The sequence below is a fragment of the Diabrotica undecimpunctata genome, chromosome 7, assembly GCF_040954645.1.
Source record: "Diabrotica undecimpunctata isolate CICGRU chromosome 7, icDiaUnde3, whole genome shotgun sequence".
NCBI classification, from domain to species: Eukaryota; Metazoa; Arthropoda; class Insecta; order Coleoptera; family Chrysomelidae; genus Diabrotica; species Diabrotica undecimpunctata.
This window is the reverse complement of record NC_092809.1, coordinates 151401276-151427787: the sequence shown is the minus strand read 5'-3', so window position 1 is coordinate 151427787 and position 26512 is coordinate 151401276. Positions and strand designations below refer to the sequence as shown.

The 26512-nt window shown below is 32.6% G+C and overlaps 1 protein-coding gene across 1 annotated transcript; it reads left to right on the top strand.

Annotated features, from left to right (window-relative positions):
• Nucleotides 1-20538, top strand: LOC140447040 (aldo-keto reductase family 1 member B1-like). The gene is made up of 5 exons (XM_072539627.1): nucleotides 1-218; nucleotides 8015-8359; nucleotides 13558-13805; nucleotides 16166-16429; nucleotides 20443-20538. Exons 1-5 carry the CDS (start codon nucleotides 90-92, stop codon nucleotides 20483-20485), a joined length of 1029 nt encoding a protein of 342 aa, XP_072395728.1. The 5' UTR covers nucleotides 1-89; the 3' UTR covers nucleotides 20486-20538.
• Nucleotides 20539-26512: the final 5974 nt, after the last annotated feature.

Here is a 26512-nt window from a genome sequence, read left to right as displayed (position 1 = left end):
TATCGCTGCATCTTGCAGGTCTCGCGAGTACGGTTGTTGATTTTAGTTTTATTCGGACCGTCGTCGCTTATTCAACATCGACGATCAAAATGAAGCCTCATTTCTTAAATTTTATGATTTTACTTTATGTAACATTATGTATAACAAAAATAAGGGCAATGGAATATGTGAACAGTGGAGGATACAAAATGCCTGTATTAGGACTTGGAACGTACACAGTAAGTATTACAAAAGATCTTAAGGGTTTTAAAAAGTCAGCTAAGATTATATATTTAAAAAGAAAAGATTTAGCAAATAGTTGTATAATAATATTTGTATAAAAACTTTTTAGCTCCTAAATTAGTAATAACTTTTATAATAATCATCGATGTGTTGTCTGATTGTTTTATAACTCTATAATTACTGAAGTCATATTTAACACCTTTATGAATATCATTGACCTTAAACTATGCTCAGAGAAATGTCCCTTCAGCTATAATATTTTTTAACTTTACTTTACTTTTTTAACTTCAGCTTTTTTTAGCTTTATTTTAGTAACTCATTTGGTAAACCTGTTTATTTTTATTTATTGTTGTAATTTAAAATGTTGTATTATGAAAACAATGCAAGTTTTTGTATACATTTTAGGTCCTTCAAAAATTCTTCTTAAAAGACCTCATTATTACTATAATCACTATCATCCAGCTTGTCATGTCCACTGGTTGACATAAGCCTCCTCCATAGGCCCAAGGAAATTGTATTTTAGCAAGATGCATCCAGTTATGCTCCATTGTCTGTACATGGTGTCGGTGGTCTTTCCTTATGGCTTCTCTTATCTTAGATACTATTTTATTGGGAATAAGCCACAATTAAAGGTTAAAATAAGTTTATTGACGTTTCAATCTACAATTCAAAAATCGCTCTCAAAATAGACACATTAATAATTATTAATTATTCATCATCATAAGTGGCTCGACAATCCGTTGTGGATCTTGGCCTGCTCACAAAGAAGTCGCCACTCCTGTCGATTCCTGGCAACTTTCCTCCATCTTCTAACCCTTAAAATCTGTAGGTCTTCTTCCACATCATCAATCCATCTCATTCGTGGTCGTCCTCTGCTTCTTGTGCCTTCTGGTTTTTAAAATGTTAATCTCTTTGTGTATTCGTGATCTGACATCCTAGCAATGTGTCCAACCCATCTAAGTCTCTGCACTTTAACGAATTTCACAATATCTAGATTGGTGTATAACAGATATAGTTGAAAGTTGTATCTTCGACGCCATAGCCCATTTTCATTGTTTTTCAGGCCCCAAAAATGTTTCTAAGAATTTTTCTCTCAAAAATACCAAGAAGTCTTTCATCATTTTGAGATAAGGTCCACGTTTTAGCCCCATATATCAAAACTGGTCTTATTAAGGTCTTGTGTTTGTTGCGTTTACTAGCGATCCAAGATATATAAATTCTTTGACTTGCTCAAAGGTATGGTTGTTAATTTGAATGTTCTGTTGGATATTTCGAGGGTCTTTAAAAACTAACATATATTTGGTTTTTTCCTCGTTTACCACAAGTCTTAATTTACTTGCTGCATCCGCAAGGCTTTTAAAACACTGCACCATGTGTCTCATACTTCTTCCTACTATAACTATATCGAATGCGAGAATTTGCATCGATTTATTTAAAATAGTTCCATTCATTCTAATATTTAATTGTCTGATTCCCTTTTCCAAGGCAATATTAAAGAGGAGACACGCCAACGCGTCCCCCTGTCTTAGACCATTATTAATGTCAAAGAACGTAGAGTTTTCTCCTTCAATTCTAACGCATGAGCTTACGTTTTGCATTGTTAGTTGGGTCAACTTAACTAACTTAGGTGAAATCCCAAAGTCTATCATTGCATTATATAATGCAGTTCTTGTCACACTGTCATAGGCTGCTTGAAGTCAATGAAGAGATAATGTATATATGTTTTATTCTAGTGACTTTTCTAGAATCTGCCTATGTGATTGAATTTGATGTGTAGTTGACTTTCCGGCAGTAAATCCGCATTGATACTGACAAATCCTTTGTAAAATATTTAAGTCTTTCAAATAATACATTGCCGAAGATTTTATACGCAGATGCTAACAGAGTAATGCCCCTATAGTTCTTACACTCCAGTTGATCACCATTTTTATACAACGGACATATTATTCCCTTCAGTCACTCTTCTGAAACCCATTCATTCCGCCATGTAAGTACTATTAGTTTATGGATTGCTGCAAAAAATTCATCACCACCTTTTTTATACATTTCCGAACAGATTTCATCTATTCCTGGGACTTTATTGTCTTTGAGTTTTAATTATTAATTATTAATGTTTGTATTTTGAGAACGATTTCCGAAGAAATTGAAACGTCAATAAACTTATTTTGACCTTTAATTGTGGCTTATTCCCAACAAAATAGTATCTACTTTAAAATGCCACAAAAAATAGCTTCAGAAAAATATTCACTTATCTTCACGGGGTCTCCATTCCAATAATCTCTTAGACCATCTGTCATTGCTGAGCCGTGCTACATGTCCTGCAAATCTCCATTGTAGCCTTTATATTTTTTCTATAATGTCTTCCATTTTAATATTGACCTTTTCAGTCTCTACCTTCCGATTCTCAGTTTATTAGCATTATTTTTAGTGAGCCTTAGTGTTTCTAGCATACTCTAGAACTGCTATGAAGAGCTTGCCAATTTGAACTCGTCAGTTTTTCTTGGAGTTGCACACTTGCTGTTTATTTTTTGTACATGTTATAAATTAAACTGATGTATATGTAATTCTCGCGATACAAGGTTGTAGCCTTGAATATTCTATTCAATTCTATCGTCTCTAAAGCCTAACTCAACAAAAACTGGTACTACTGGACGGTTGTATTCTATCGTTTTCTCTGTATTGGTAAGTTTATACAAATGGGGAGGAGGCTTATAGGTCTATAGTTTTCGATTTTCTTAAGTTTTCCTTTTTTGTAGATTAATATCATTAAAAAGTTATTCCAATCGCATGAAATTATGCTGTAATATAGACATAAGTTAAATAAACTGATTTTTTTCGGGGAGAACTTCTCCAACTTTAATAGTATCCACTACTATATCATCTACTTCAGGTGATTTCTCAATTTTTATCCCTTGAAGCGCATGTTTTATTTCGTCCTTGGTAATTTCTGGTATGTCTTTTGAATCCTAGTTAACCACTTCTCTCCTTTTTTCTACCTCTTCGGTCGTGCTTTGTAATTTTTGTTGGATTTTATAAAGTTTTCGTTAGAATTCTTCGACTGTTGTAAGGATTTCATTTCTCATAGATGTGTTTCGCCCTTTATGTTTTTCAGCTTTATTTTTTTTTCTGCAGCTAATTAGCTTTTTTCTAAAAACTTTCATGCTGTTATTTAATTGAATTGTTTGCTGTATTTGATCTTTATTATAGTAACTAATATCATTCCTATTACTTCTGGTGATCTCTTTGCTCATAAAACTTTATTCGTTGTTCTATTTGTTTATTTCGCTTTGTGCAGTGTTCGTTTGTTTTCTGTATGAATGTTTTTGTAACTGTCTTATTTAACTTGTTAATATCTGCAGTCTCTGTATTTTTGTATTGCTTCAGTTACAGTTTTTTCTGACTTTTGTGAGTTTTCTGGATCTGTTGATGTTTCCTTGTTGGCTTATTTTCATCATTCCCGACCTTTTCTTCTTGATGTATATAACCACTGAAGCTCTCACCATCTATCCCCAGCGCTCCCGATAAATACTTGTTCCAGCACTGTGACGTCTCTGAAGTCGATTTTATTTTTATCGGCGATGATATAAACTTTATTTCATTCTTTATTTTGCCGTCCAGGATTGTTCAATTCCATCTCCTACTCATTTTTTTTTGTAATAGAAGCAGTTCATTAAGTATAAATTGTTCTTCATTAGGAATTTTATTAGGTTTTCTCCTCGTTGGTTTCTGCTTCCGAAGTCTGAATTCACCGAGCACTGTGTCCGATTCCTCCAACTCTATGGGTCATAAATAAGTCATTTTGGTCTTGGCCTATAACCACTTAATCATCAGCGAAATAAAGGCTGTATAAAATAATCTTCTCATTCAATTGTACACCCATTCCAAAACAAAAGTTTCTCCACATTGGCAGAGCTTTGTTTAGATATATTTTAAAGAAAACTGGAGTAAGATAACACCCCTGCCGCAATCCTTTAGTTACAAGAAATTTTTTCGAAAGGGTATTTTCCACTTTAATTTTTGATATGGCTTATTTTTACAGTTTCTTTACTGCTGCAATATTCGTATTATTTATTGTAGATTTTTTTAGTACATGCCATAGTTTTTTACTGGTACTGTTTTACTGGTCAACGTATTAAGTTTACATATAACATTAGTAGTCTTTCTCTACTGTTTTACGTCAGAAGAAATTGAAAAAAATTAACATGTAATAAATTCACTGTTTAAATAAATATTCCGTACTCGTACTATTGCAATAAAATATTAAAACCAATAAACGATAACTTGTTGAGCAGTGCTGATTGAAACAACAGAGCAGTAAAATGTTATTCATAAAGGTACGGTAAAATATATCGCCGCTTATCTAGTCCGCTAGTAATAAAGTTACCCGCATTTAATTGCAAAGCGGTCTTCTTAGGTGAAAAATATTATAGAAATGGATTACCATTGCGTGGGGCATCTCTTATTTTAGTTTTGGATTTTATACTTTCTATTGTCATTTGAACTTAATATATTATATTTTTTCTTCTAACAATTCCTACGACTAATCTAAAATTATGTGTAATAAAAGGAATAATTTTAATTCGAATTTTTGAAGTTAACTTAATGGTTGATAATACAGTTTCTACAATATCTTTACAATAATTAACCATTGTTATTTTGTTTATTTTTCATATCATACTTGTCAATTAGAAATAAAATACATGTACACATAATGAAGGTACAAATTCATCATAGCCAACCGATTAAAATTTATCTATTTAATTTGCACTGATAGTATTTAAAAACAATTATTATAAAACTAATTGATATTATAAGGTCATCGACTGATCTTTTTATAGCGAGTTTTCATCATAACCCAAACGAGAAACAAAGATAAAATTTTGTTTTAATTTGGAGGATTAAACTAGTATTTTATGATGAAATTAAATGATATAGGTGCATACTGAATAATTAATATATATTTACATAACTAAGATATTAAGCATTCATAACTTTCATAAGACATAACATGGATAACGTAATGGATATTTGAAATCAATATTGTAGCGTTTTTCAATAAAACGAGCGGTTCGAATTTATTTAAATATATTTATTTATAAGTTTACAGTTCGGTACTCTCTTATCAACTTCACTCACTCATAACATCGTTACATATATATACCAAAAAGTATTATTCTCTAATCTTCTGGGGTAGTCCCACCTCTAATTCGTTATTTGACAAATGGATTTCTACAGCGCTCGATTCATCGCGAAAGTTCTCCGTGCCATTTCGAGATGCAACCGTTACACAGGCCATGCCGAAATCATGTTCGTAACACTGCTCCCCTCTTAGATCTGAGCATCTCGATCAGCAACTCTATATGTAGACCCAGGATGGCGGAATCTACAGGCCTCTCCAGCTCTGCAGAAGAAACAAGACTTCTTCTCTACAAGAAGAAATAACAGTCTGACTTTGAAGGACAAGATCTCTTTGGGTTAATGCAACACACAGTAATTCTTACGCCGGTTTCTCAGAAGATCACTTCAAGCATGCTTCTGACAATCTTCCAATCCAGATTATCTAGGGCATGGCCTATCTTGGGTAAGGCCAAATTCTTGATGTCATAATTGTACACGATTTTCTTCAAATTAGTCTGTATACGACTTCCTGGTCACCAGATGCAGCAAAGATAGAGGGCCATCTTCTAATCTCAGTACTCTTCCAACTTTAGGCTGCTGATTTTTTAACTCGTCTAAACGACCGAACTTCTTATAAAATACAGATGAGATTTCTTTAGTAATCTCAAGATCTTGGGCAACACAGTGGGCTAGACAGACGTTATGCGGAACACTAAAAAGATCCTGCTGAACTTCTGTCGTCACGCCGAATCTAGCACTCTTTCTCTCTGCGTAATTTAACATAAATTCATTAAAGCTTGGTCGCCGGTCATCTTTGATCTCATGTTGAAGGGTTCGTGCTTCTTCTGTTTCATTTGAGCCAGCATATGGTGCAAGACGATTTATGTGAACTACTTTTGGTTTACCTTTCGGCAACTTCTTAATTGGGTATATTACGTCATTTATTCTCTTTTTAATTTCATACGGACCTTCCCATTGTCTTTGCAGTTTAGGAGACAAGCCTCAACGACGTTGTGGATTATAAAGCCAAACAAGATCACCCACTTCATAGCTTTCATTTTTGCATCGAGAATCATATTAATCTTTAATGCTGTCACTAGCTAACTGGATGTGTTGTCGGGCACGTTCATGAATGTTATTCATTCTTAACTTCAAGCGGTCGACATAATCTTCGCTTGCAACATGTTCTGCGGAAGGTCTGCAGCCAAACTCTAGGTCGCAGGGCAAACGAACTTCACGACCTAACATCAGGCAGGTTGGAGTCTGGCCTGTAGTTTCATTCACAGCCGAGCGGTAGGCCATTAGGAATAAATGAATGTGCTGGTCTCAATCTCTTTGATGTTCTGATACAACTTTGGACAGGTGTTTACCCATCGTTCGATTCATCCTCTCGACCATTCCATCTGATTGAGGATGCAGGGGGTCGTTCTGGTCTTATTGACACCAATCAATTTAAAACGTTTTAAAAAAGGGTTGACTCGAAGTTTCGCCCTTGGTCGGAGTGGATCTCCAAGGGAACACCAAATCGGCTCTAAAGAATTCTTTAACAAGTACCTCTGCAACGGTAGCAGCTTCTTGATTTGGTATCGTATAGGCCTCAGTCCATTTCGTAAAAGAATCCATGGCTACCAGGATATATTTATTTCCATCATTTGTCTCTGAAAGAGGACCTGCAATATCGATTGCTACTCGTTCCATAGGACTACCAACACTGTTTCATGGGTGCCCTCTTTTTACCAACTGGACCATTACTGGTTGCCGAGAGGGAGCGTGGGTTCGAACCTCACACCTGACACCAACTGTAGCGTGTTTCAATAAAACGAGCGGTTCGAATTTATATAAATATATTTATTTATCAGTTTACAGTTCGGTACTCTCTTATCAACTTCACTCACTCATAACATCGTTATATAACAAAAAGTATTATTGTCGAATCTTCTGGGGTAGTCCCACCTCTAATTCGTTGTTTGACAAATGTTACAGCGCTCGATTCATCGCGAAGGTTCTTCGTGCCAGATGCCACCGTTACATAGGCCATGCCGAGAGCATGTTCGTAACAATATTTTTATAGTTCATAAACATTATGTATGTATCACATATACTCTGTGTTCAAGCTACTAACTTTCCTTTTTGTTTTTTTTTTTTCGTTAATCCGATATTATTCACAAAGAGCATTGACTAAGAAGCCCCCCCCCTTTTACCTTCTCCGCCTTACCAGTGCATCCCTAACAATATTGAACAGGTAGGGACTTAGTAAAAAGCCTTGATGCAAACCAACCATCACTGGAAAACTTTCGGTCAAGCCGACATAAGTATTATACTTACATTGGAGTGCGCTGCTCCATACATATCCTTGACGAGCCTTACGTACTTTTTAGAAACCCATTTCTCTCGCATACATCTCTATTGTTCTTGTTTATGTATTGTGTCGTATGCCTACTCAAGATCTATTAATACCAGAAGTAGCTCTCTTTTCTTCTCGCCGTGTTTCTCTATCAATTATCAAAGCAAACAGGGCATTAGTTGTCCTCCTTTCCGGCATAAGCCCAATTGATGTCTTTCTCCTTAACCTTCCTCCCAAATTTTTATTGTGTGTGATATTAACTTTATCTCTCTAGTCTCTTAACTTTGAGACCAACAGAAAGTGTTAAAATAAGATTCTATTTATTTTTAGGTAACACACGAAGAAGAACTGACAAATGCTCTTAATAAGGCACTGGAAATCGGTTACCGCCACATCGACACAGCGGCTGTTTATAGAAACGAACATATAATAGGAAAAGTACTTAACGACTGGATTTCATCTGGAAAAGTTAAAAGGGAAGATCTTTTTATCACCACAAAACTAGGACGTTTTGACTTTTTTCCACACCAAGTAGAAAAAGCTCTAAATACGTCTTTACAAAAATTGCAGCTTGACTATGTAGATTTGTATTTGGCTCATTTTCCAATTGCGACAAAACGAAATGAACAAAAGAAGGAAATCGTACAACCAACTGACATTATATCTGTTTGGAAAGTAAGTAATGTATAAGTACTTTACTAAATAAATATAAATAATTAAGTTTAAAGATTTATAATAAATGTCAACTTTTATTATTAATCTGTAAGTTTTTGTCCGCTATATTATCAAAATTTTCGTCAGAATTTAGTTGCTAATTCCGTGTTTGTCTTAAAAGTGTAAATCGTAAGATGTTTTAATTATAGTTAAGGTGTTATTAATAGAAGTCTTTACTTTCTCTTTACTCGTTGTTTTTTAATAATTTTGGTATTTTATTTTGTAATCTTTACTTAATGCAGCTGTTCTAAGTTTCCTATACAAAATCCAATATTCTTCATAATCAATATGTTTTTAGTTTTGTTTAATATCAACTAGACTTAGTCGATAAAAAAATAGTGTAAACAATTAGCATAATAAATTTATTCGTTGTTATGTGACACTTTTATAAGTATCTTCTTATAATCTTCTTATGTTGTTGAGTTTTAGTCTGTTTTTCTTATTACGACTCCCTTCCTATTATTTTTTTAATCGTATAATAAATATATATATATAGAAAAGAAATTTAATATTTGCAGATAAGTTAAATAGTAAACTCTTAAATATTAGGGAAATCTGCAAGAAAGACTCTAATTAGTATCAATTGTTTTGCCGAACGTTTTCGCCAAAGAGAATTAATTTGGCTTCTTCAGGACTAAAAGAGAATAAATTATAATTAGCTACCATATATTATCTATTAAAAATATTATTGATCTTACCGTAACTTAGAATTGTAGAGTTAGAATGTTAAAAAACTTAGCTAGTAACAACATAGTGGTGTTTTTTATTACTATGTGAAAAAAAAAGTTTTTTTTTTAACGTTGGAAATGTATGGTAGCTTTGAACTTAAAACGCAAAAGTTTACCCAAGGTTAATCGAAAAACCCAATGTAACTACATTTAAAAGAAGGCAATTCTTTGAATTGTCGGCAATTTTTGATTGTTAGAAAGTTTAAATGTGAGGTTCTGTTTTACCAGAACGCATGTGCTGACAATTCAAGTAGTTCTTTTGAATCTTTATGTCGTTAAGGTTCATTGTTAAAACCGAATGAAGTTAAATCCCAGTATAGGGAAATATTATTTTAGATTTTCTTTTTTAATTATATTATATTGTTCATGTTTTATTATAATAATATCTTATTGAGATTTATCTAAGAAAAGCAAGGGAATATTATCTTGTTTAGTTAATAAAAATTAATAATAAATTTTTATTAACTAAAAAAGATAACATTCCCTTGCTTTTCTTAGATTTATTTTGACTTATTTTGAAATTAGCAGCAGCGTTAGATATGGCACTTAATATATTTTTTCGAAAGACAGAAAGTAAACAAAATCTTTCCGAAATATATTATTTCATAACAAGAAAAAAAGATGTATGTGGATTTAAGGAATGATAGGTAATAGTCAGGTTAAGGACTGGTTTAAATGGTGTCACCACCATTTTTAAAGAGTTTGGCAGGAAGATTGTCCAAACCGAATACATTTATGTAGGTTAAAACATAATAGAAAAAAGAAAAACAGATTTATATTATCCATCTAAGCTTTACTGGAGCCAGTTACATTAATTACTATTTAATACAAAAATAATTGGTATAATAACCAATTTATATTATACTAAATATTTTTGCAGTAATTACTATTTAGTACAACTATATTTAGTGCAATAACCAGTTTTTATTCGAAACTATATCGTTAAAAGATAATTAGTGATTAGTGATCATTAATCAAAAGTGACATATCAGTGATCAATAAAAATGAAAAAAAAAAAAAAAAAACAAGTGTTACTTCTATACGTCAAAAAAGTGGCAAATAAATTCATAGGCGTCCCATAAACAATTTGATAAACGGCAATGTGCAAATTATGAAGGACCTAAACAATCTGATGGGGATATAAAATAAATTGTTCAGATCTCTGATAAGAAAATCAGTTTCAGAAGATGAAAATATCTATAACTTCCAAATAAATACTATGCGAAAACCATCAAGAAATACAACCTCGTCAAGCGATTTACAAAGAAATGAAATCTGCGTAACAAATAGTACGCTGCCCCAAGCGACAGAGTTGACTAATGATCAACATAAAAAAAAAGTAACTCTCTTATTTTTAATTATGCTCCTTCTTTATATTAAATATCAAGTAACCTATGAGCCCTTAACCCAAGGTGGTCATGAAAATCAAGAGAAAAGAGAGGAGATTCAAAATTCCGCAAAAGAACAAGAAATGACACTCCTGAAGCTGGTAAACAACTAGAACAAACAATAAAAAATAAAAGCACCTACACCAATGTCTAACAGGTTTACTGTTTTAAATAAAGTACTATGGGACCAACCAACCCACAATTAGTTAAGATAAAAAAATAGTAATATGCAGAAAATAATAGATAAAGATGTTTTAAAAGGGAATGGAACACAAAGCAACCAATATATCTAATATATACAAGTTATATCCATAATTGCGCTTTCAGTTTTTATGTAGAACTACAAACTTAACCAAATTATATGAAACGAGAGCACTCCAAAGCAGGGATCTTTCCTTCAAATCACCTCATAAGAAGTGTCAAGTATCTCGTTGCCATGCTATGGCCATACAAAATTCTGCCACTTGCCTGCAAGATGCATAAAGTGTGAAAGTAATCACCATACATTAAACTGTTCACGCAAGGAATGTAGCAGTAGCATTTAGTGTATACCTACTTTGTGTTGGAAACCATTCTACCCATTATAAGGGCTATAGGATATATAACCAAATTCAAAAGGAAAACACCAATCTTGTAAAGCTGGTAAACAAAGATAATGGACACCATGTTTAATTTCCTTACCACTATGACTTGTGGCAATGCACTAATGCAACAGGCACTTAAAAAAACATCTTGATCTCAAATGCCCTAAACTAGAATATCCAAGAAATGAAAATTTTCTCAACGATAAAAAATTGATCTTATGCTACTATCGAAACTCATCTAAAGAAAAAAATATTTTAGACTTTCAAAATATACTGTTCGCTATACAAAATATTCAAATAACAAAGCACAAGATGGCAATGCAATTATTATAAGTTAATTAAGTTCAGTAAAAATCACTTTCAATCAATTAGCATATACCATATATTGAACAGAAAGCTTCATACCTTACCATCAATTCGGATTTTACAACAAGCTTGCTACAATAAAAGAAGTAGCATTATACACAATAGTCATACATTGTCTTAAAGACAAGTAATATTGTGCTGCCGCCTTTTTAGATACCTGTTAACCTTTTGACAAAATGTGGCATGCAGGGCTTATCTTACTTTTCTGGAACTACATAAGGTCCAGAAAACTTATCCTTACTTTAAACTGATTAAATCGTACCTTGCAGAAAGGAAATCTCTAGTAAAGTGTAGCGAATCCTGCACAAAACTCTGCCTCTTCATATTTGGTGTACCTCAGGCTAATGTGCTCTTGATTGTCTGATCGTCTTCATGATATATACGCCTGACTTACTAACCAGAAAGAATCTAACACTTTCAATATTTGCAGGTACATGGCTTTCATAACCCCTCATAGTATGATGGTGTAAAATATGTAAGCATACACATGGACAAACCCTTAACATGGTCCAAGTATATATGAATAAAAAGACTAGAACTAGGATTTGTATAGAGAAAACTTTACTGAGTGCTGGAAAGCAACTCACACCTAATCGACAACAAACTGCTGGTATACAAAGTAATAATAAATATTATTTGGTTATGTGGTTAGCAGCTTTGGGAATTAGCTAGCAAATCTAATGTTACAAGAATACAAAGATTTCAATTAAAATAGTAAACAAAAATAGAAGTTATCCAAAGATCAACAGAGAGAAAAATGATAGGAGTTACTGTGATAGGCATAATTAGAAATGAACAGCAGAAAGAGAACAAAAGTAATTGTTATAACAGAAATGGTCATAATTAGTTGGCGGCTTATTTGAAAGAACTGAATGTTCTGTCTCTGAAGATCATCTTCTGATTCGGCAATAATTGCTGCATCATCTGCGTAACACACCATACCAATTTTTTTGTTGCCCATTCTGTATCCGAGATTGAGAGATGTTACTTTGTTTATAATTTTGCCCATGAGTAGGTTAAACAAGAAGGGGCTTAAACTGTCGCCTTGCCTAATTCCTCCCGGTGTTGGAATATTTTCAGCGAATTGATCTCCTGCTCTAACTTTGGTTACATTGTTGGGGTTTAGGTTATGGACTATCTTTGTTATGTTGGTCGGTATTTTGTTTTCTATTAATATTTTTAGAATGTCTCCCAGGCAAACCCTTTCAAACGTCTACGTCAGATCAATGAAGCAAATATACGCTGGTATGCCGAACTCTATAGCTTTTTCTTTTATTTGTTTTATTATGAATACTGCATCTATTATAGACCGTCCTCTTGTAAAAACTTGGAATAGACTAAGGAAAAAAGAAAAAGAAACAATTATCAAACTATTACAATAAGGTATTAATATTGATTATGTTATACCTTTACAGCGACTTCACCAAAATTGAAAACAGCACCCTAATAAGATGTAGTTTCCCAATCATTGGTAATAGTTTAATCTTTAAGTCTCTTATGCGAGTAAAAAGTTTTCTTGAGCACGAACAATTTTGACTTTGTCGCCCCTCTGTATATTTTGTTTCATTCTAGAGCATTATAGTTCCATATTGTAGGTTTTTCTATGGATGGATATTTTTCTTTTAGAAAACTGCATCAAATCATTAGCGTATAAGCTTTCTCTCTTCTTCTTTAGGTGCCGTTTCTAATGTAGGTACTGCTTGCGATGACTTTTGCAAATTTGTCCGCTTCCGTTCTGTTTCGTTTCTTTATTAGTTGAAGGAAGTTATATATCTTGCTTTAACACTTCTCAAAAGTGTTGTACCGATAAGTTATAACAGATCCTTACGGAGTTTTATTGACTAGTTTGAGCTTTATTTATTCAGTGTGTGGGTTTTACCAATAAAGGAAAACTGCAGATATATAAGATATAGTACTAACAGTCGAATCCTTTATTATTTTTTGTACAATGCTGTCTGGTGAGATCATTTTAATTCAATTATAATGGCTGGGTTTACCGAGTCATACATTTATTTTCGTTTTATTTAATAAAAAACAAATAAAAGATAAATAATGTTTGTTACATAACTAAATTATACTAATTGCTATTACAGAAATTAGAAGAACAAGTAACCGCAGGAAAAACCAGAACAATCGGTCTTTCCAATTTTAACATTTCACAGGTTCAAAGGATACAAAAAATTGCTAAGATACAACCAGCTAATTTGCAAGTCGAGTTACATCCTTACTTTCAACAAAAGGAATTACGTGAATTTGCTAAAACAAATAATATTACCGTAACGGCATACTCTCCATTAGGAGCGCCTGGCCTTAACAAATATTTTAAGGAATCAAACAAACCGTAAGTATCCAAGTCTAATAAAATTATTTTAATATTTTGATTTTTTTATACAGGGTGTTTCAAAAAAGTATGTCATAAATTAAATCACGCATTCCGGGGACAAAAATAAATTGATTGAATCCAACTTACCTTAGTACAAAAGTGTACACAAAAAAAGTTACAGACCTTTGAAGTTACAAAATAAAAATTGTTTTTTTGCATTATCTCCTAAACTACTTGATATTTTATAATAAAAATGTACACGTTACTTTCTTGTTCTGAAAGCATTTTTCATACAAAAGAAACAACAAAATCTAAGCGCACAGAAACATTTTAAGGGGGGTGTGCAGCCCTAAATCCTCCCAAACTTTTAAATCAAGTGAATTTAAATGTGCGTTTAAATCAAATGAATTTTGTGCCATCATTAGTTTAACACATTATTTTTAAAACTGTTTTGCTTGTGGAGCATTTTTTGCAGACTATCTTCATCTTGAGCTATCAATATGGCGTCGCCTGCGTAACAGATTCTTTTTATTTCTTTGTTTCCCATTCTGTATCGTCTTTTTTGTTAACGCTTTTGATGATTTCATCCGTGATCAAAATTAAGAGCATGGGGCTCAATAAAACCCCTTGTCTTATTCCGCTGCCTATTTCTTTAGGTTCTGTAAGTTGTGTATCTATCCTGACTTCCATTTTGTTGTTTTGGTAGATGATTTCGATAGTTTTTATAATATATAGGGGAACTTCTCTATTATACAGAAGATGGATTACATTTTTGAGTTTTACTCTGTCAAACGCTTTCTTTAAGTCAATCAGTGACAGAAATGCTGGTCTATTATACTCTAGTGATTTCTCAGTAATTTGCTTTATAACGAATATTCCATCTGTACACGATCTTCCACTACGAAAACCCTGTTATTCATCTGCTAAACTTATCCTTTAATTTATTAATACTTGTAAAATTTTAGTTGTAAGTTTTAGCGTAGTATTTAACAAGTTTATACCTCTGTAGTTTTCTGGCTGTCTTTTATCTTATTTTTTTGAAGAGTAGAATTTGTTCGCTCCTTTTCCATTCTTCCGGTATTTTATGTGTTTTATAATTTTATTAATCAATGTTGTTAATTGTTCTATCATTGCTGCTACACAATATTTCATTTGGTATCCCGTCTTTACCTGTTGCTTTTCTGTTCTTCAGGTTTTCAAGTATTTTCCGAACTTCCTGTACATTTATATTAAGTTCTTTTTTTGTGGTAATGTCTGGTGATTCCGGTTCTAGCATCGTTTGTTCTTCCTCTGTATTGAGCTTTTTAGGTAGTCAATCCACGTATCCATTTCTATGGTTTTTGGTTCTATTAGTTCCCTTACCTCTGTTCTTTAGCCTCTTATGAAGCACCATATTTCCTTTTGCATACCGTAAAAATCTTGTTCCATTTCTTTCGAAAAGTATTCCCAGTGATCATTTTTTATAGTTTTTACAAATGCATGTGTTTCGATTCTTATTGTCTTGTAATTATGGTACACCTCTTTGGTTGACATGAATCTTAGGTGAGCCGTCTTCATTTCTTTACATTTTTCCTTTACTTATGTACAGAACCATGGAGTACTTCGCCTTGGGAATGATTTATTTTTATTTATTTTTCTTTCACCAACAACTTCCTTACCCGAATTAGACTTAATTTTTGCCCAACTTTCTTCGACTTCATCACTTTCAGTGATATGTGTTTCTGCTTTTTTCGGTTATTCTTTTTTGGAATAGGTAGGACTTTTATCTTTGTTTTGTATTCTGGTGTTTTGTTATCACATATATGTGTTTTTATTCGGATTTTGCACAATACCAATTTACGATCGCTACCTATTTCTGCTGATGTTAATGCTCCTGCATTTAAGATTTGAGAGGGCTGTAACGTTCTTTTCGACAGAATATAGTCTAATATAAATCTAATATATATATATATATATATATATATATATATATATATATATATATATATATATATATATATATATATAATATAGTCTAATATAAATCTTTGTCCCTACTGTTTTCAAAATGTATTTGTATTGTTCTTTGTGAGGGAAAAATGTATTATTAATAGGTATCTCGTTTATGCTGCAGAGGTCCGTCAGAAGGTCTCTCCTTTCATTTCTGATATTCTTTACAAGACATCAGATATATTAAAAATCCATTTACTGGATTCCTTGAGGAGAAAGATGGTTTTCAGGATTACCTTAGTTTATAGAGCTTTCCTGGATCTTATAACTATCTTGTAGTTTTTCACATAAACAAGACTAACGTACTGGAGCCTCTTGACGGGGCAAATTGACTCATCTCCCATATACTAATATTAACAATTGTATTATTAAAACCCGATTTTTTTTAGTGAAGTTACTTTGCCAGATATTCTAAACGATGAAACTGTAACCAAAATAGCAGCTTCCCACAAGAAATCGTCTGCTCAAGTTGTACTTAGATTTTTGATCCAGTTAGACCTAATCATTATTCCTAAAAGTACAAATCCAAAACGACTAGCAGATAATTTTAATGTATTTGATTTTACTTTGAATGACGAAGAAATAAAATCATTAGAAAAATTGGATAAAGGAAAAAAGGCTAAAATATTTAATATGCAGTTTTTGGCAGAGAAGTAAGTATATTAATTATATTGTGAATATTATGAATAATAGACAATTTCATCTTAATTCTAATGAATTAGAATAGACCTCTCGTTTTGTTCTCTTCTTTGTATATGTTGTTGCTGGACGGAGCGGCATATCTATTTTTGTTTGGGCGCCAAATTGTGACGCTTTACTTTTGGTCGGACGCCAATTTGTGACAGGTAATTCTTTTAGATAAGAGACAACAAACACAGGTTTAATTTAAATAAAAATATGTTCCAAATAAATAAATATCATAACAAAATTCGATCCTAGGTAATATATAGAATAAAAATTAAAACGTCAATCTTGGCGAAGAAGCCATCGACGGCGATATAACCCACTGTTTAATATCTCCAAAAAATAAAATACAATTAATGACATCAAATCTAAACGGTAATTACTTGACTCTCTCTTGCGGCGGCTGCTGTTTTGTACGGTCGTAGGCCGTAGGCTCACCTTTAAGGTCTATTCTCATTAGACGTGCCAGGCCCGTGCTCGTCACCTGACCGGCACATGCCATGCTTGTAAGGGAGCAATCTACAACATTTTTTAATTCGGAAGCTGGATCTGTGCCATGGCAAAATAATAAAATTTGATTTTATTTTTGTTACTCGTCGCATTAAACTAACATTAAAATAAATAATAATAAATAAAAACATTTGTATACTTTATAGATTAGTGCCAAAGCCTTCAAAAAAAGTAAAAAGTGAAAGATGATAGTAGTAGGATGAAACCCATTGTAAGAGGAAGAAAATTTTTATCTTACACAATTTTTTATTTTTGTGTACACAATTTGGTAGAAACTAAACCTTTTTATGTCCTAAACACACTGTTCTATTTAAAATTAGGGGGCTTTTTCGATATTACAATGTATTGTGTTTGGGACATAAAAAGGTAAGTTTTCACCAAACTGTAAACAAAAATAAAAAACCAAATATCGGTTACTTGAATTTTTCGTATAGATTTTGAAGTTATGTGAAAAAAGTGTCAATACAAAAGTTGTAGATATTTTTATTACCTACAACTTGGCTGTTTAACTTTTTTCTATAGGACTTATAATTTTGTCGGAAATCACGATAAACCGTTTTTGCCCTTAAAAAACTCACTCCCTCTATTTCCCGAACTCAAATCACCCGTAAATTATTTTTCCTTTTATTTCTGTCACATCGTCTTTCTTTTCCAACGAATTTCATCCTACTACTATTTTTTTTGTTTCCAATATTATCGGCAGTGGTCTATTACCTAGATAAAATGTAGTGTTTTACTTACCTATTTTAATTTTTTCTCCAATATCCCTCCATACCTGAGACTTATGTACTGCATCTGCATACAGTCGCGTCATAAAATCGTATAATTCACATCTCCCACGAACGGGCGTAGGAAATTTCGACACTAAGGAGGTAGCGACTAAAATTTAATGGCAATTTTCGACACCAGCCCCAATTCGCGTTTTTATCTTACAGGTATATTCGACACCAAATAAATATAGCTGCGACATAAATAAAATACCATAATTAATTAATTTATTTATTTTAATAAAAGTAATGTGCATTTTATTTCTTTATAACTGTAATAATATCTAAATATAATACAACTAGTACCTAATTTTTGTACATTTTACCGTTAATATACTTGTATACAATGATTTATTTGCTATTATAGGAATGATAAGATACAGCTTTTATAAAATCTAACCTACGTATTTGTTGGGATCGTAGTTTATCCATCATTTTCTCCAAAAATGCCAATTTAGCCTTAACAGTAGTATCTTTGATTTTTGCTGGTATATGTAAACTATTTATTTTGACATAAGTGTCTACTTGAAATTCTTTTAACTTTTCAATAAAAATAGAAGGATGTGTTGAATAAAAAGAAGAATTAAGTCTCGAATGAAAGGATTCACAAGCATTTGTGGTCCTCGCAATAGACGGATTCTGATTAGACCATATGTGTGGTGGAAATAGAGCGCTATCGAAAATGTAATTTTCCAGTAAATAATCTGCATATATATCAAGTGTTGCGTTTATAGGTTTATATGACATTAAATCATAAAGAAAGCATTCTTCAACTTCTGCTGGATTTAAATAAGTTAAACCAAATGTATGCCTTAACCATTTTCCAATTTCTGAATTTGTATCCTTATATTCTTGTACCAAACCCAAAGATTGAATTTTTTTAAACCAGTTTTGGTGTAAGTGAAAACGGCATCCACTAATTTTTGCATGGGGCCACATATACAATAAAGCACAGTGAATTGCTTTTTCAAAGTCCACAAATATTTCAGTTGGCTCTAATGATAATTGAAATGTTTCAAAAATCTTAGACCTTAATAAAGAAAATAAATTTTTGTATGCCATTGACAATTTGTCCTTTAACAAACAGTATGCTAAAGGAACATAATGTCCATTTTCCAAGCCATGTATAGTAAATAATTGTAGAAAATATTTGGTACTGTATGAAAATGTACCATCCATATACAAAGTTTTTAATTTACACAACAAACGAATATTTGTCTCGCATGAAAATACAATTACATTTAATTCAGGATGATTTAAAAACAAAAAACTTTCATTGCGACAGGTTTTAGGAGAATAATTACTAACCGCGTTATGGACTTCTGATATGCTTCTTGGTAACGGACCTGGTAACAGTTTACGACGACAGTTGTAAATGTTCTTTCTTATGCTAGCTATGTCAGGAACCGTCAGCAAATTGGCATCACACTCAGCAACAGCAGTTCTTGTAATTTTGGCAGGCTTTTCCGATATGTCCTCTTGGGCTTTTCTTTTACATGCATTGGTTACCATCTTTACTTCAAGCTTTTTTGGATCGGCTTCATGATTATGTACCAAATCACTTCTTGTGATGGTGAGGTCCTCACAGCCTATTGTAAACACTTTTGCGGAACACTTAGTGTTTCTTTGGATGCAGCGCCAAAATATCTCGCCGCTTTTTAACACTTTCTGTTTCGAGAACGAATGATGCTCCACCACTAATAAATCTCGACCACGGGAACTTTTTATCAAACTCATTTTTTAAATATCCGTATACGTGCACAAGTCAACGTCAAACAAGAAATAAATTACAACTGAAATAATTTAGTCACAAGTACACAAGTGCCACGCCCCCGCCGTGACAATAAATATTGGGAAAACCCGCTTGTCCTGCTTGGGTGCAAGTCTCCATCGCCGCTAATTACCTACCTACCTGCTTTACGCCGCGGTGTCGAAATTTCCTATAATAAAATTTGACCCTTCGATTACTCCAGGTACAAAGACAATTTGGTGTCGAAAGTTCGCCCGCCGCCACAAACTAATCCTACTAAAAATTCATCAGTATGATGTGAAAATAATTTTGATCGCACCATTTTGCCTGTCGAAACTCGTCTGAAGTATTCACACTATGTAGGACTGTGCAAGGAATGTGCCAGGCATGGGCTAGGAAAATATTGTTTGAAAAGATTGTCCGATGCCGGGCACGGACCGTTCCCACTTCGAGCACTTGTAGTGAGAACGGACCGTCATTAAACCCATTTAAATAACGTTAAAGTAATTTTGCAGCTCTCGAGCAGGTCACAGGCCGAACACATACCTGGCACTATAGTGAGAATAAAATATGCCTTTAGCGTACATTTGTGGAAGAGGAACTTGTGGTGGGAATGCGTCTGTACAGAGCGCTGACGGTACCGAGACGATGCATATCGTTACATGTTAAAAAAACTTCTGTCTGCACTATATGTAATTAGTGGTCTGATTTTTACTCTTTATATTATTAAGTTTTTTTTTGCTCAGCTACTAATTCTTGAGTAGGTTGTGGTATCTCTTTTTATGCCCTTATTAATTATAATTACAAAATTGGTTTATCTTTAATCTCCACGTTGGTGTACTTTGTTTGATTGCCGTATATATTCTTGATATATTTATTATTATTGTTACTAATTTAAAACCTCTACTATCAATTTTACATAAAAAGTTTATTAATTATTTGTTTTTTATTTCAGCATTGTCGATCATCCAGAGTATCCCTTCCATGAGAATATTTAAGTAATTGTAACTGTAAACTTAAGATTAAAAATATAAGTAGATTTGTTTTTGTGTTTTTTTGTTTAATTTACTTTCCATTTTATTTACAAGAAGAAGAAGCGGTGTGAGTAAGTGAAAAATGTTATAGAATAAAAATTGAGTTAAATGATTAAAGGTGTCTAAATAATATTAATACAGCCGCGATAGTTAATAGGTATAAGGTATAGTCCGTCTAGAAAGTATCCGGAAAAAAGAAAGCAGAATTATAATTTTACGGTATTTATTTATATCACTTATATCACTTGAAATATAAAATTTCAACAAATAATAATTCATCTCATTTACTTATACAACCTTCATTTAAATCTAAACACTTAACTAAACGTCCAGGTACACCCGAAACTAGGTCAAGGCCATAATTTTCGGTAATAGTGTTCCAGGCCTGTAAAACTGACCGAATCTAACCTTCTTTATCTTGTGGCGGTGCTCGTTCCACTTCAATGTTCAACAGTCTCCATATGTTTTCAATGGGGCTAAGATCTGGAGATGCTGCTGGCCACGGAATTGTTGCCAATTCGTGTTCTTGCATCCAAGCTTGAGTATAAGCAGAAGTATCTTGCATTATCTTGCTGAAAACGCCACCCCTCTGGATATAAAACATGAGCCGTTTCAAGAAGAAAACCATTTAGGATGTCACAATATTTCGCACTTTCAACAGTACCATTAACTATACAGAAAGGTGTAGTACCACGCTGATATATTGTCCCCCAAATCATTATGTTAGTGAGAAATTTTGAAATTTGAACGGTAACATTTTCTCTTGATGAGACTTTTAAATGATTTGCACCAAGCTGGAAACAACTTTCATCAGATATAAAGATATTTTTAAAATTATCTTCTCGAAAACGTTGACAAAAATCTATTCTTCGTTGCCTTTGCAGAGGTGTCATTGTAGGGATTTTTTTTTGCATTCCTTGATATATAGCCTTGCTTTTTTAGTGACATGCGGACAGTTTCTGGGCACACTTTTATTCTTCGTTGATTTTCAAATCGATTCGTTAATTTTCGAAACCCTTTTTTCGAAACCCTAGGCGCGGATTTTGTCGTCCTAAAGCCACTAAAGCATTTAAATTGTTTCCGCGAATCTTACGCGGTCTTCCGGAAACTGGTCTATGTCTCATATCTATGCCATTTTTTTGCCAACAGGTTTTGCTAGGTATTATACCAGTACTGTATATTGTATTGAATAGATGTAATATTGTGGTTACGGATTTATCATTCAAAAGCTTCAACAGTTCTGTAGGAATTTCATCGGGTTCATTTGCTTTTTCATTTTTAGCATTTCTTATTGCGTATTCTACTTCTTCTTTTAATATGTCTGGCCCAGTTGCATTGATTATCTGAGTTAAGCTGTTTCTATCGTCTTCAAATAATTCTTTTAGGTATTCTGTCCATCTTTTTATTTAATTCTCTAGATCTACAATAAGATTTCCATCTTTGTCTTTAAGTTTACCTATTTGGTATTTCTTTATGCTTCGTGTTATCTCTTTTACTTTTTTGTGCATATTGAACGCATCGTACTTTTTCTCATAGGTTTCCATTTCTTCACACTGTTCTTTAATCCACGCCTCTTTGGCTTCTTTTATTCTCTTTTTTATGTGTTTGTTTATTTCTTTGTATTTGTCTAGGTAATTTTTCATCTCTCTTCTTTGTTCCATCAAGTCTAGTATATCTTGTGACATCCACCTCTTATTCTTTGTTGTTGTTTTTGTAAGATGTTTCTTTCCTGCTGTTTGTATAGCTGTATTTATGTACTTTAATTTTTGGTTAACGCAATTTGTATCGTTAATTTGTTGCTGCACAAATATTCTCTTAATAATAGGTATTTAAAAGAATCATCAAAATTATAATAAATGTAATAAAATTAAATATAATCCGGTAAACCATCGTTACAATCATTTTATAGCGGCGTACTATGCGCAATTTGTGGGTACACATCTGGTCTTCTTCTTCTTCCTATGCCGTCCCCATTAACGGAGGTTGGCGACCACATTTTTAAAGGCTTCTCTATCTTTTGCAACGTGGAATAATTCGTCTACAGTCATGTTTGTCCAGTCTCGAATATTTCGCAGCCATGACTTCCTCTTTCTACCTATTCCCTTTTTGCCATCGACTCTACCCTGCATGATGACCTGCAGAAGACTATATTATTATATAACACATCTGGTGTTGTCTAACAAAAACCGAAAACTCAGTGAATAAACCGACTTTAGGTAGTTTTTGAAAAAAAAAAGACTGCATGTGCGAGGAAATATTTTGGGTCGAATTAAAAATTTTTAGAATTTTTTTGTTTGGACCAAAATGTGTTTAAATAGACACATAATACGCATGTTTCTTTAAAATGTGGAATATTTGGTAAAGTTCCCAAATCTTCGAAATATGCAAGCAATATGCGTTTAACATAAAATCTGCTCCCTAGATATATGACATAAATTATAGTCAGTAAAGAATCACGATTTACAAAACTTGTCGTTAATTAATATTTTTCATACTTATTCCTGACAGCAGGACTACTATAGAAAATTTATACCAGATATTTAATTTAAATTGCCCAACGCGCCTGTAAAATTAAAACAGGACTTAATAAAGGAAAAGCGGACACCCTTTTAGAACTATTAAGACAATTGTCCCTCTTCGCGTACGGAAAGCCCTTCTCAATAACTATAAAGATTGTGTCTAGGTATACGTCTTCAGTAAAAATAGAATAAGGTATTTTAATTTTTTATCTATAAGGCCAATGAAGTTTATTAAGTTTTAGTTTACCTATTAAATATTAATATTATTGGATGATATATCACATGTATATCTATCCAGCCCAAGTCATGCCATGGCCTCCTTCAATAAGATCCAAAGATCTTTGTAATTTGCATTAGTGTTATTAATTTTGCTGGTATACCGATTTCTTGCACTATATTAAGTAGTTTTGTTCAATTTATTAAATCATAGGCTTGTTTAAAGTTTACAAAGATATTCTAAATGTTTATGTCATTTATACTAATCGAGGGTAGTTCTATTTTGCCTAATCTCTGCTTGACATTCCCCGTTGATTTTTTTAGCGAGAGGTTAAAGTAGTTGATTATTAATATTTGTGAGTATTTTGTATCCCGAACAAAGTACAGACATACCTTCATAATTCTAAAATAATAATTTGTCTTCTTTTTTATGAATAAGGCAAATTCAGAGCCGATTCTAGCAGGTGTGCAAAGCGTGCACCGCACGAGGGCTGCCATAGGCCGCTTATACATACTTGTATTAACGATGCAAAACTTTTCACGTATTTCTCAAAATAAAGCTACTTATAATAAGTCTAATAACTACTTTAATTTTAAATATTTGTTTAAAAATGAACACTTTTTGCGATAGCATAGTTTAAGAAATTAGAGTTTAGTGTACTCATTATTGTCTACTCCTTACACACATTAACACCTGACTGCATGGAGAGGATTCTGCTCAAATAGAACTAGAGATCTAGGTAATTGGCTTAACTTTTTAACGAAAAAATATATTAATTTATTAGTAGAACATGGTTCCAAACAAGTAACAAATTTTAAATTTCCTGCCGATGAGACTAGCAGAAAATTTACCTGTTCATATTATAACAAAACTTTAGTGGGCGGAGAGAAAATAAATCGCGCATGGCTCTCCCATTCCATACTTAAACCAACTTAATCGTCAGGTTTGGTTTGCATGTAAATTATTTAGTACCTCTAGTTCAATATAATTTGCAAGCAGTTTCTTTTCTGATTGGCTTCCCCGTATAAAATTATTTATACAAAATTTGTATAAATACTGTATAAAGTATTTAATACTTTAGTTACTTGTACATAAAGCTATTCGTTCAGAAACTCTTCTACTAAATAATGGTCTTTCAGATAGATAGGTTTTTGTCCTTTTACGGAACTTAAGGAAAGAAGTTGAAGATTTAAATTGCAAAGGGAGGTGGTTGTACAATTTTTTTGCTGAATATAATATAGATTTCTTTGAATTTCTAGTGGAGTAGTCATGATTAGGTCTTGTTGAAAAAACATGTAGGTGTTTACGAATTAAGAAACACTTTCTAAAATATATAAAAAGGGAAAAGTTAAAATCCCGTGATGTTATTCTACTGAGACCAAAAAGATACTGTATTGCTCTTTTCTGAAATTTAAAAACAACATTAGATTGGGGCAGCTGTTCTAGAACCCCAAAACAGAAGACCATATCAAAGATGAGAACACGAACAAAGAAAAATATGTTATTTTGGAAGATGCTAAATTGATTTCCTTCGAAACAGATCTTACTGTTTAGCAGGTTGAGCCTTCTAAAACATTAGAAATGACTTCCACCAACACTTTTTTATTTGAGGGGTTTTTACACCACCTGTTTTAATGCTTCATATAATTTTTTCTTTTTAGGAGTAATTTTACTTCTTCTAATCTTGCACTGCTGCAATATTTTCAGCGGTGTGATATTCTTAAGGGAAGCACCTATAAGTAAATGTGATTTTTTAATTTCTTTATTCAATACTTACAAGGCAAAACATATTCATTATATTAACCTTCGTGTAGTGGCATTACTGCGTGAGATACTTGTGTAGACTGTTTTTTGATGGAGACTATGAACACATGCAAGCTCCTATTTCTAGTTTTTAGCCCCAGCTGGTCTAAGACACGGAGGCAACTAAACTTATAAAAAAACTCTAGTATCACTATTCGAAGGTTAAGCAAACTGTTAATTTTATATTTAATCATATTAGAGAATGTTTACAAATCTGCTGATGGCAATACAAAATATAAAATTTTAACTACGATTACCTTTTAAATCCTTACTCTCGCCAGTTTTTACAATTAAAATCTCTTCGTTTGGTAACTGTGCATAATTGTGTTCTGCAACTAAAAAGTTTCATGAAATAGTAACCAATTGGAAAATTATTAATTTGTTATCTTCCCAATAGTTACTGCAATGGGGTATCTCAAATGATTGACACATGTGTGTAGATTGTGCATCTCTACTTGTTGAAGAACTTTTAACTAAAACAAAAAGTTAATATAATAATTTATAGCATGATTTACTTCAAATAAAATAATTTTTATTAATTACATATTTACTTACTTTCTGTTACATTTGCTTCCGCATACAACATTGAAATACTTCTGGGATGTAGATTAGAAAAGGAATCTAAAATCAATCAGCTATTTGTTCATCAGCTCGGGAATTGCATTTTGGTACAAGCTATAACTCCATGTAGAAGTAAAGTTATCTTCAAAGTGCCTGTGGCATATTCGTTTTGTTTTAAAAACTGTAGTGGAATTGTGGAATTCATCATATCAAAATTAGGATTTTTTATAACACCAAGCCACTTCCTAAATCGTAGAATGTCTTTATCAGAATTTGGAAAGGCATGTTTAATTGTTGACGAATTGGTACATTGTAGGATACAACATTTATTGTGAAAAACTATATTTAACTAATTATTATTAATCTGCAAAATACTATTTGAAGTCCAGAAACATTTAAAACACAAACTAATTTGAGGTTGATGCTAACAATAACCCAGAGATATTAAACCAAGTTTAGTTTGATTTGTTTGCAATAATAACCATTAAATCAAACAATTTATAGACGAATAATAACCATCTGAAATCTGATTATATTGACGATAATTAATTACTGACAATTTGCGATTGACAATTATAATTTCTAGTTTGGCTCTAAACCTAAACTGCAGAGTATAGACTATAGACAGAGTATGCGACATCTTAAGATTTGTATCGGTACTACAAATGACATTTAGTTTAGTTTGACCTTGAGCTACCTGCGTGAAATGTCTAGTTATTAGTGGTCTGTGATTTTAGCCAAATATATTCGTAACAAAATAACACGCAATGTCAAAAAAGCCAAATATTATGCTGTCTTTTCACCAGCTATTAGTCACGCAGTACAAATAAAATATATGTAATTAGGTGTGTGAACACTACTGATGGTAAGGTAGATATTTTAGAATGTTTT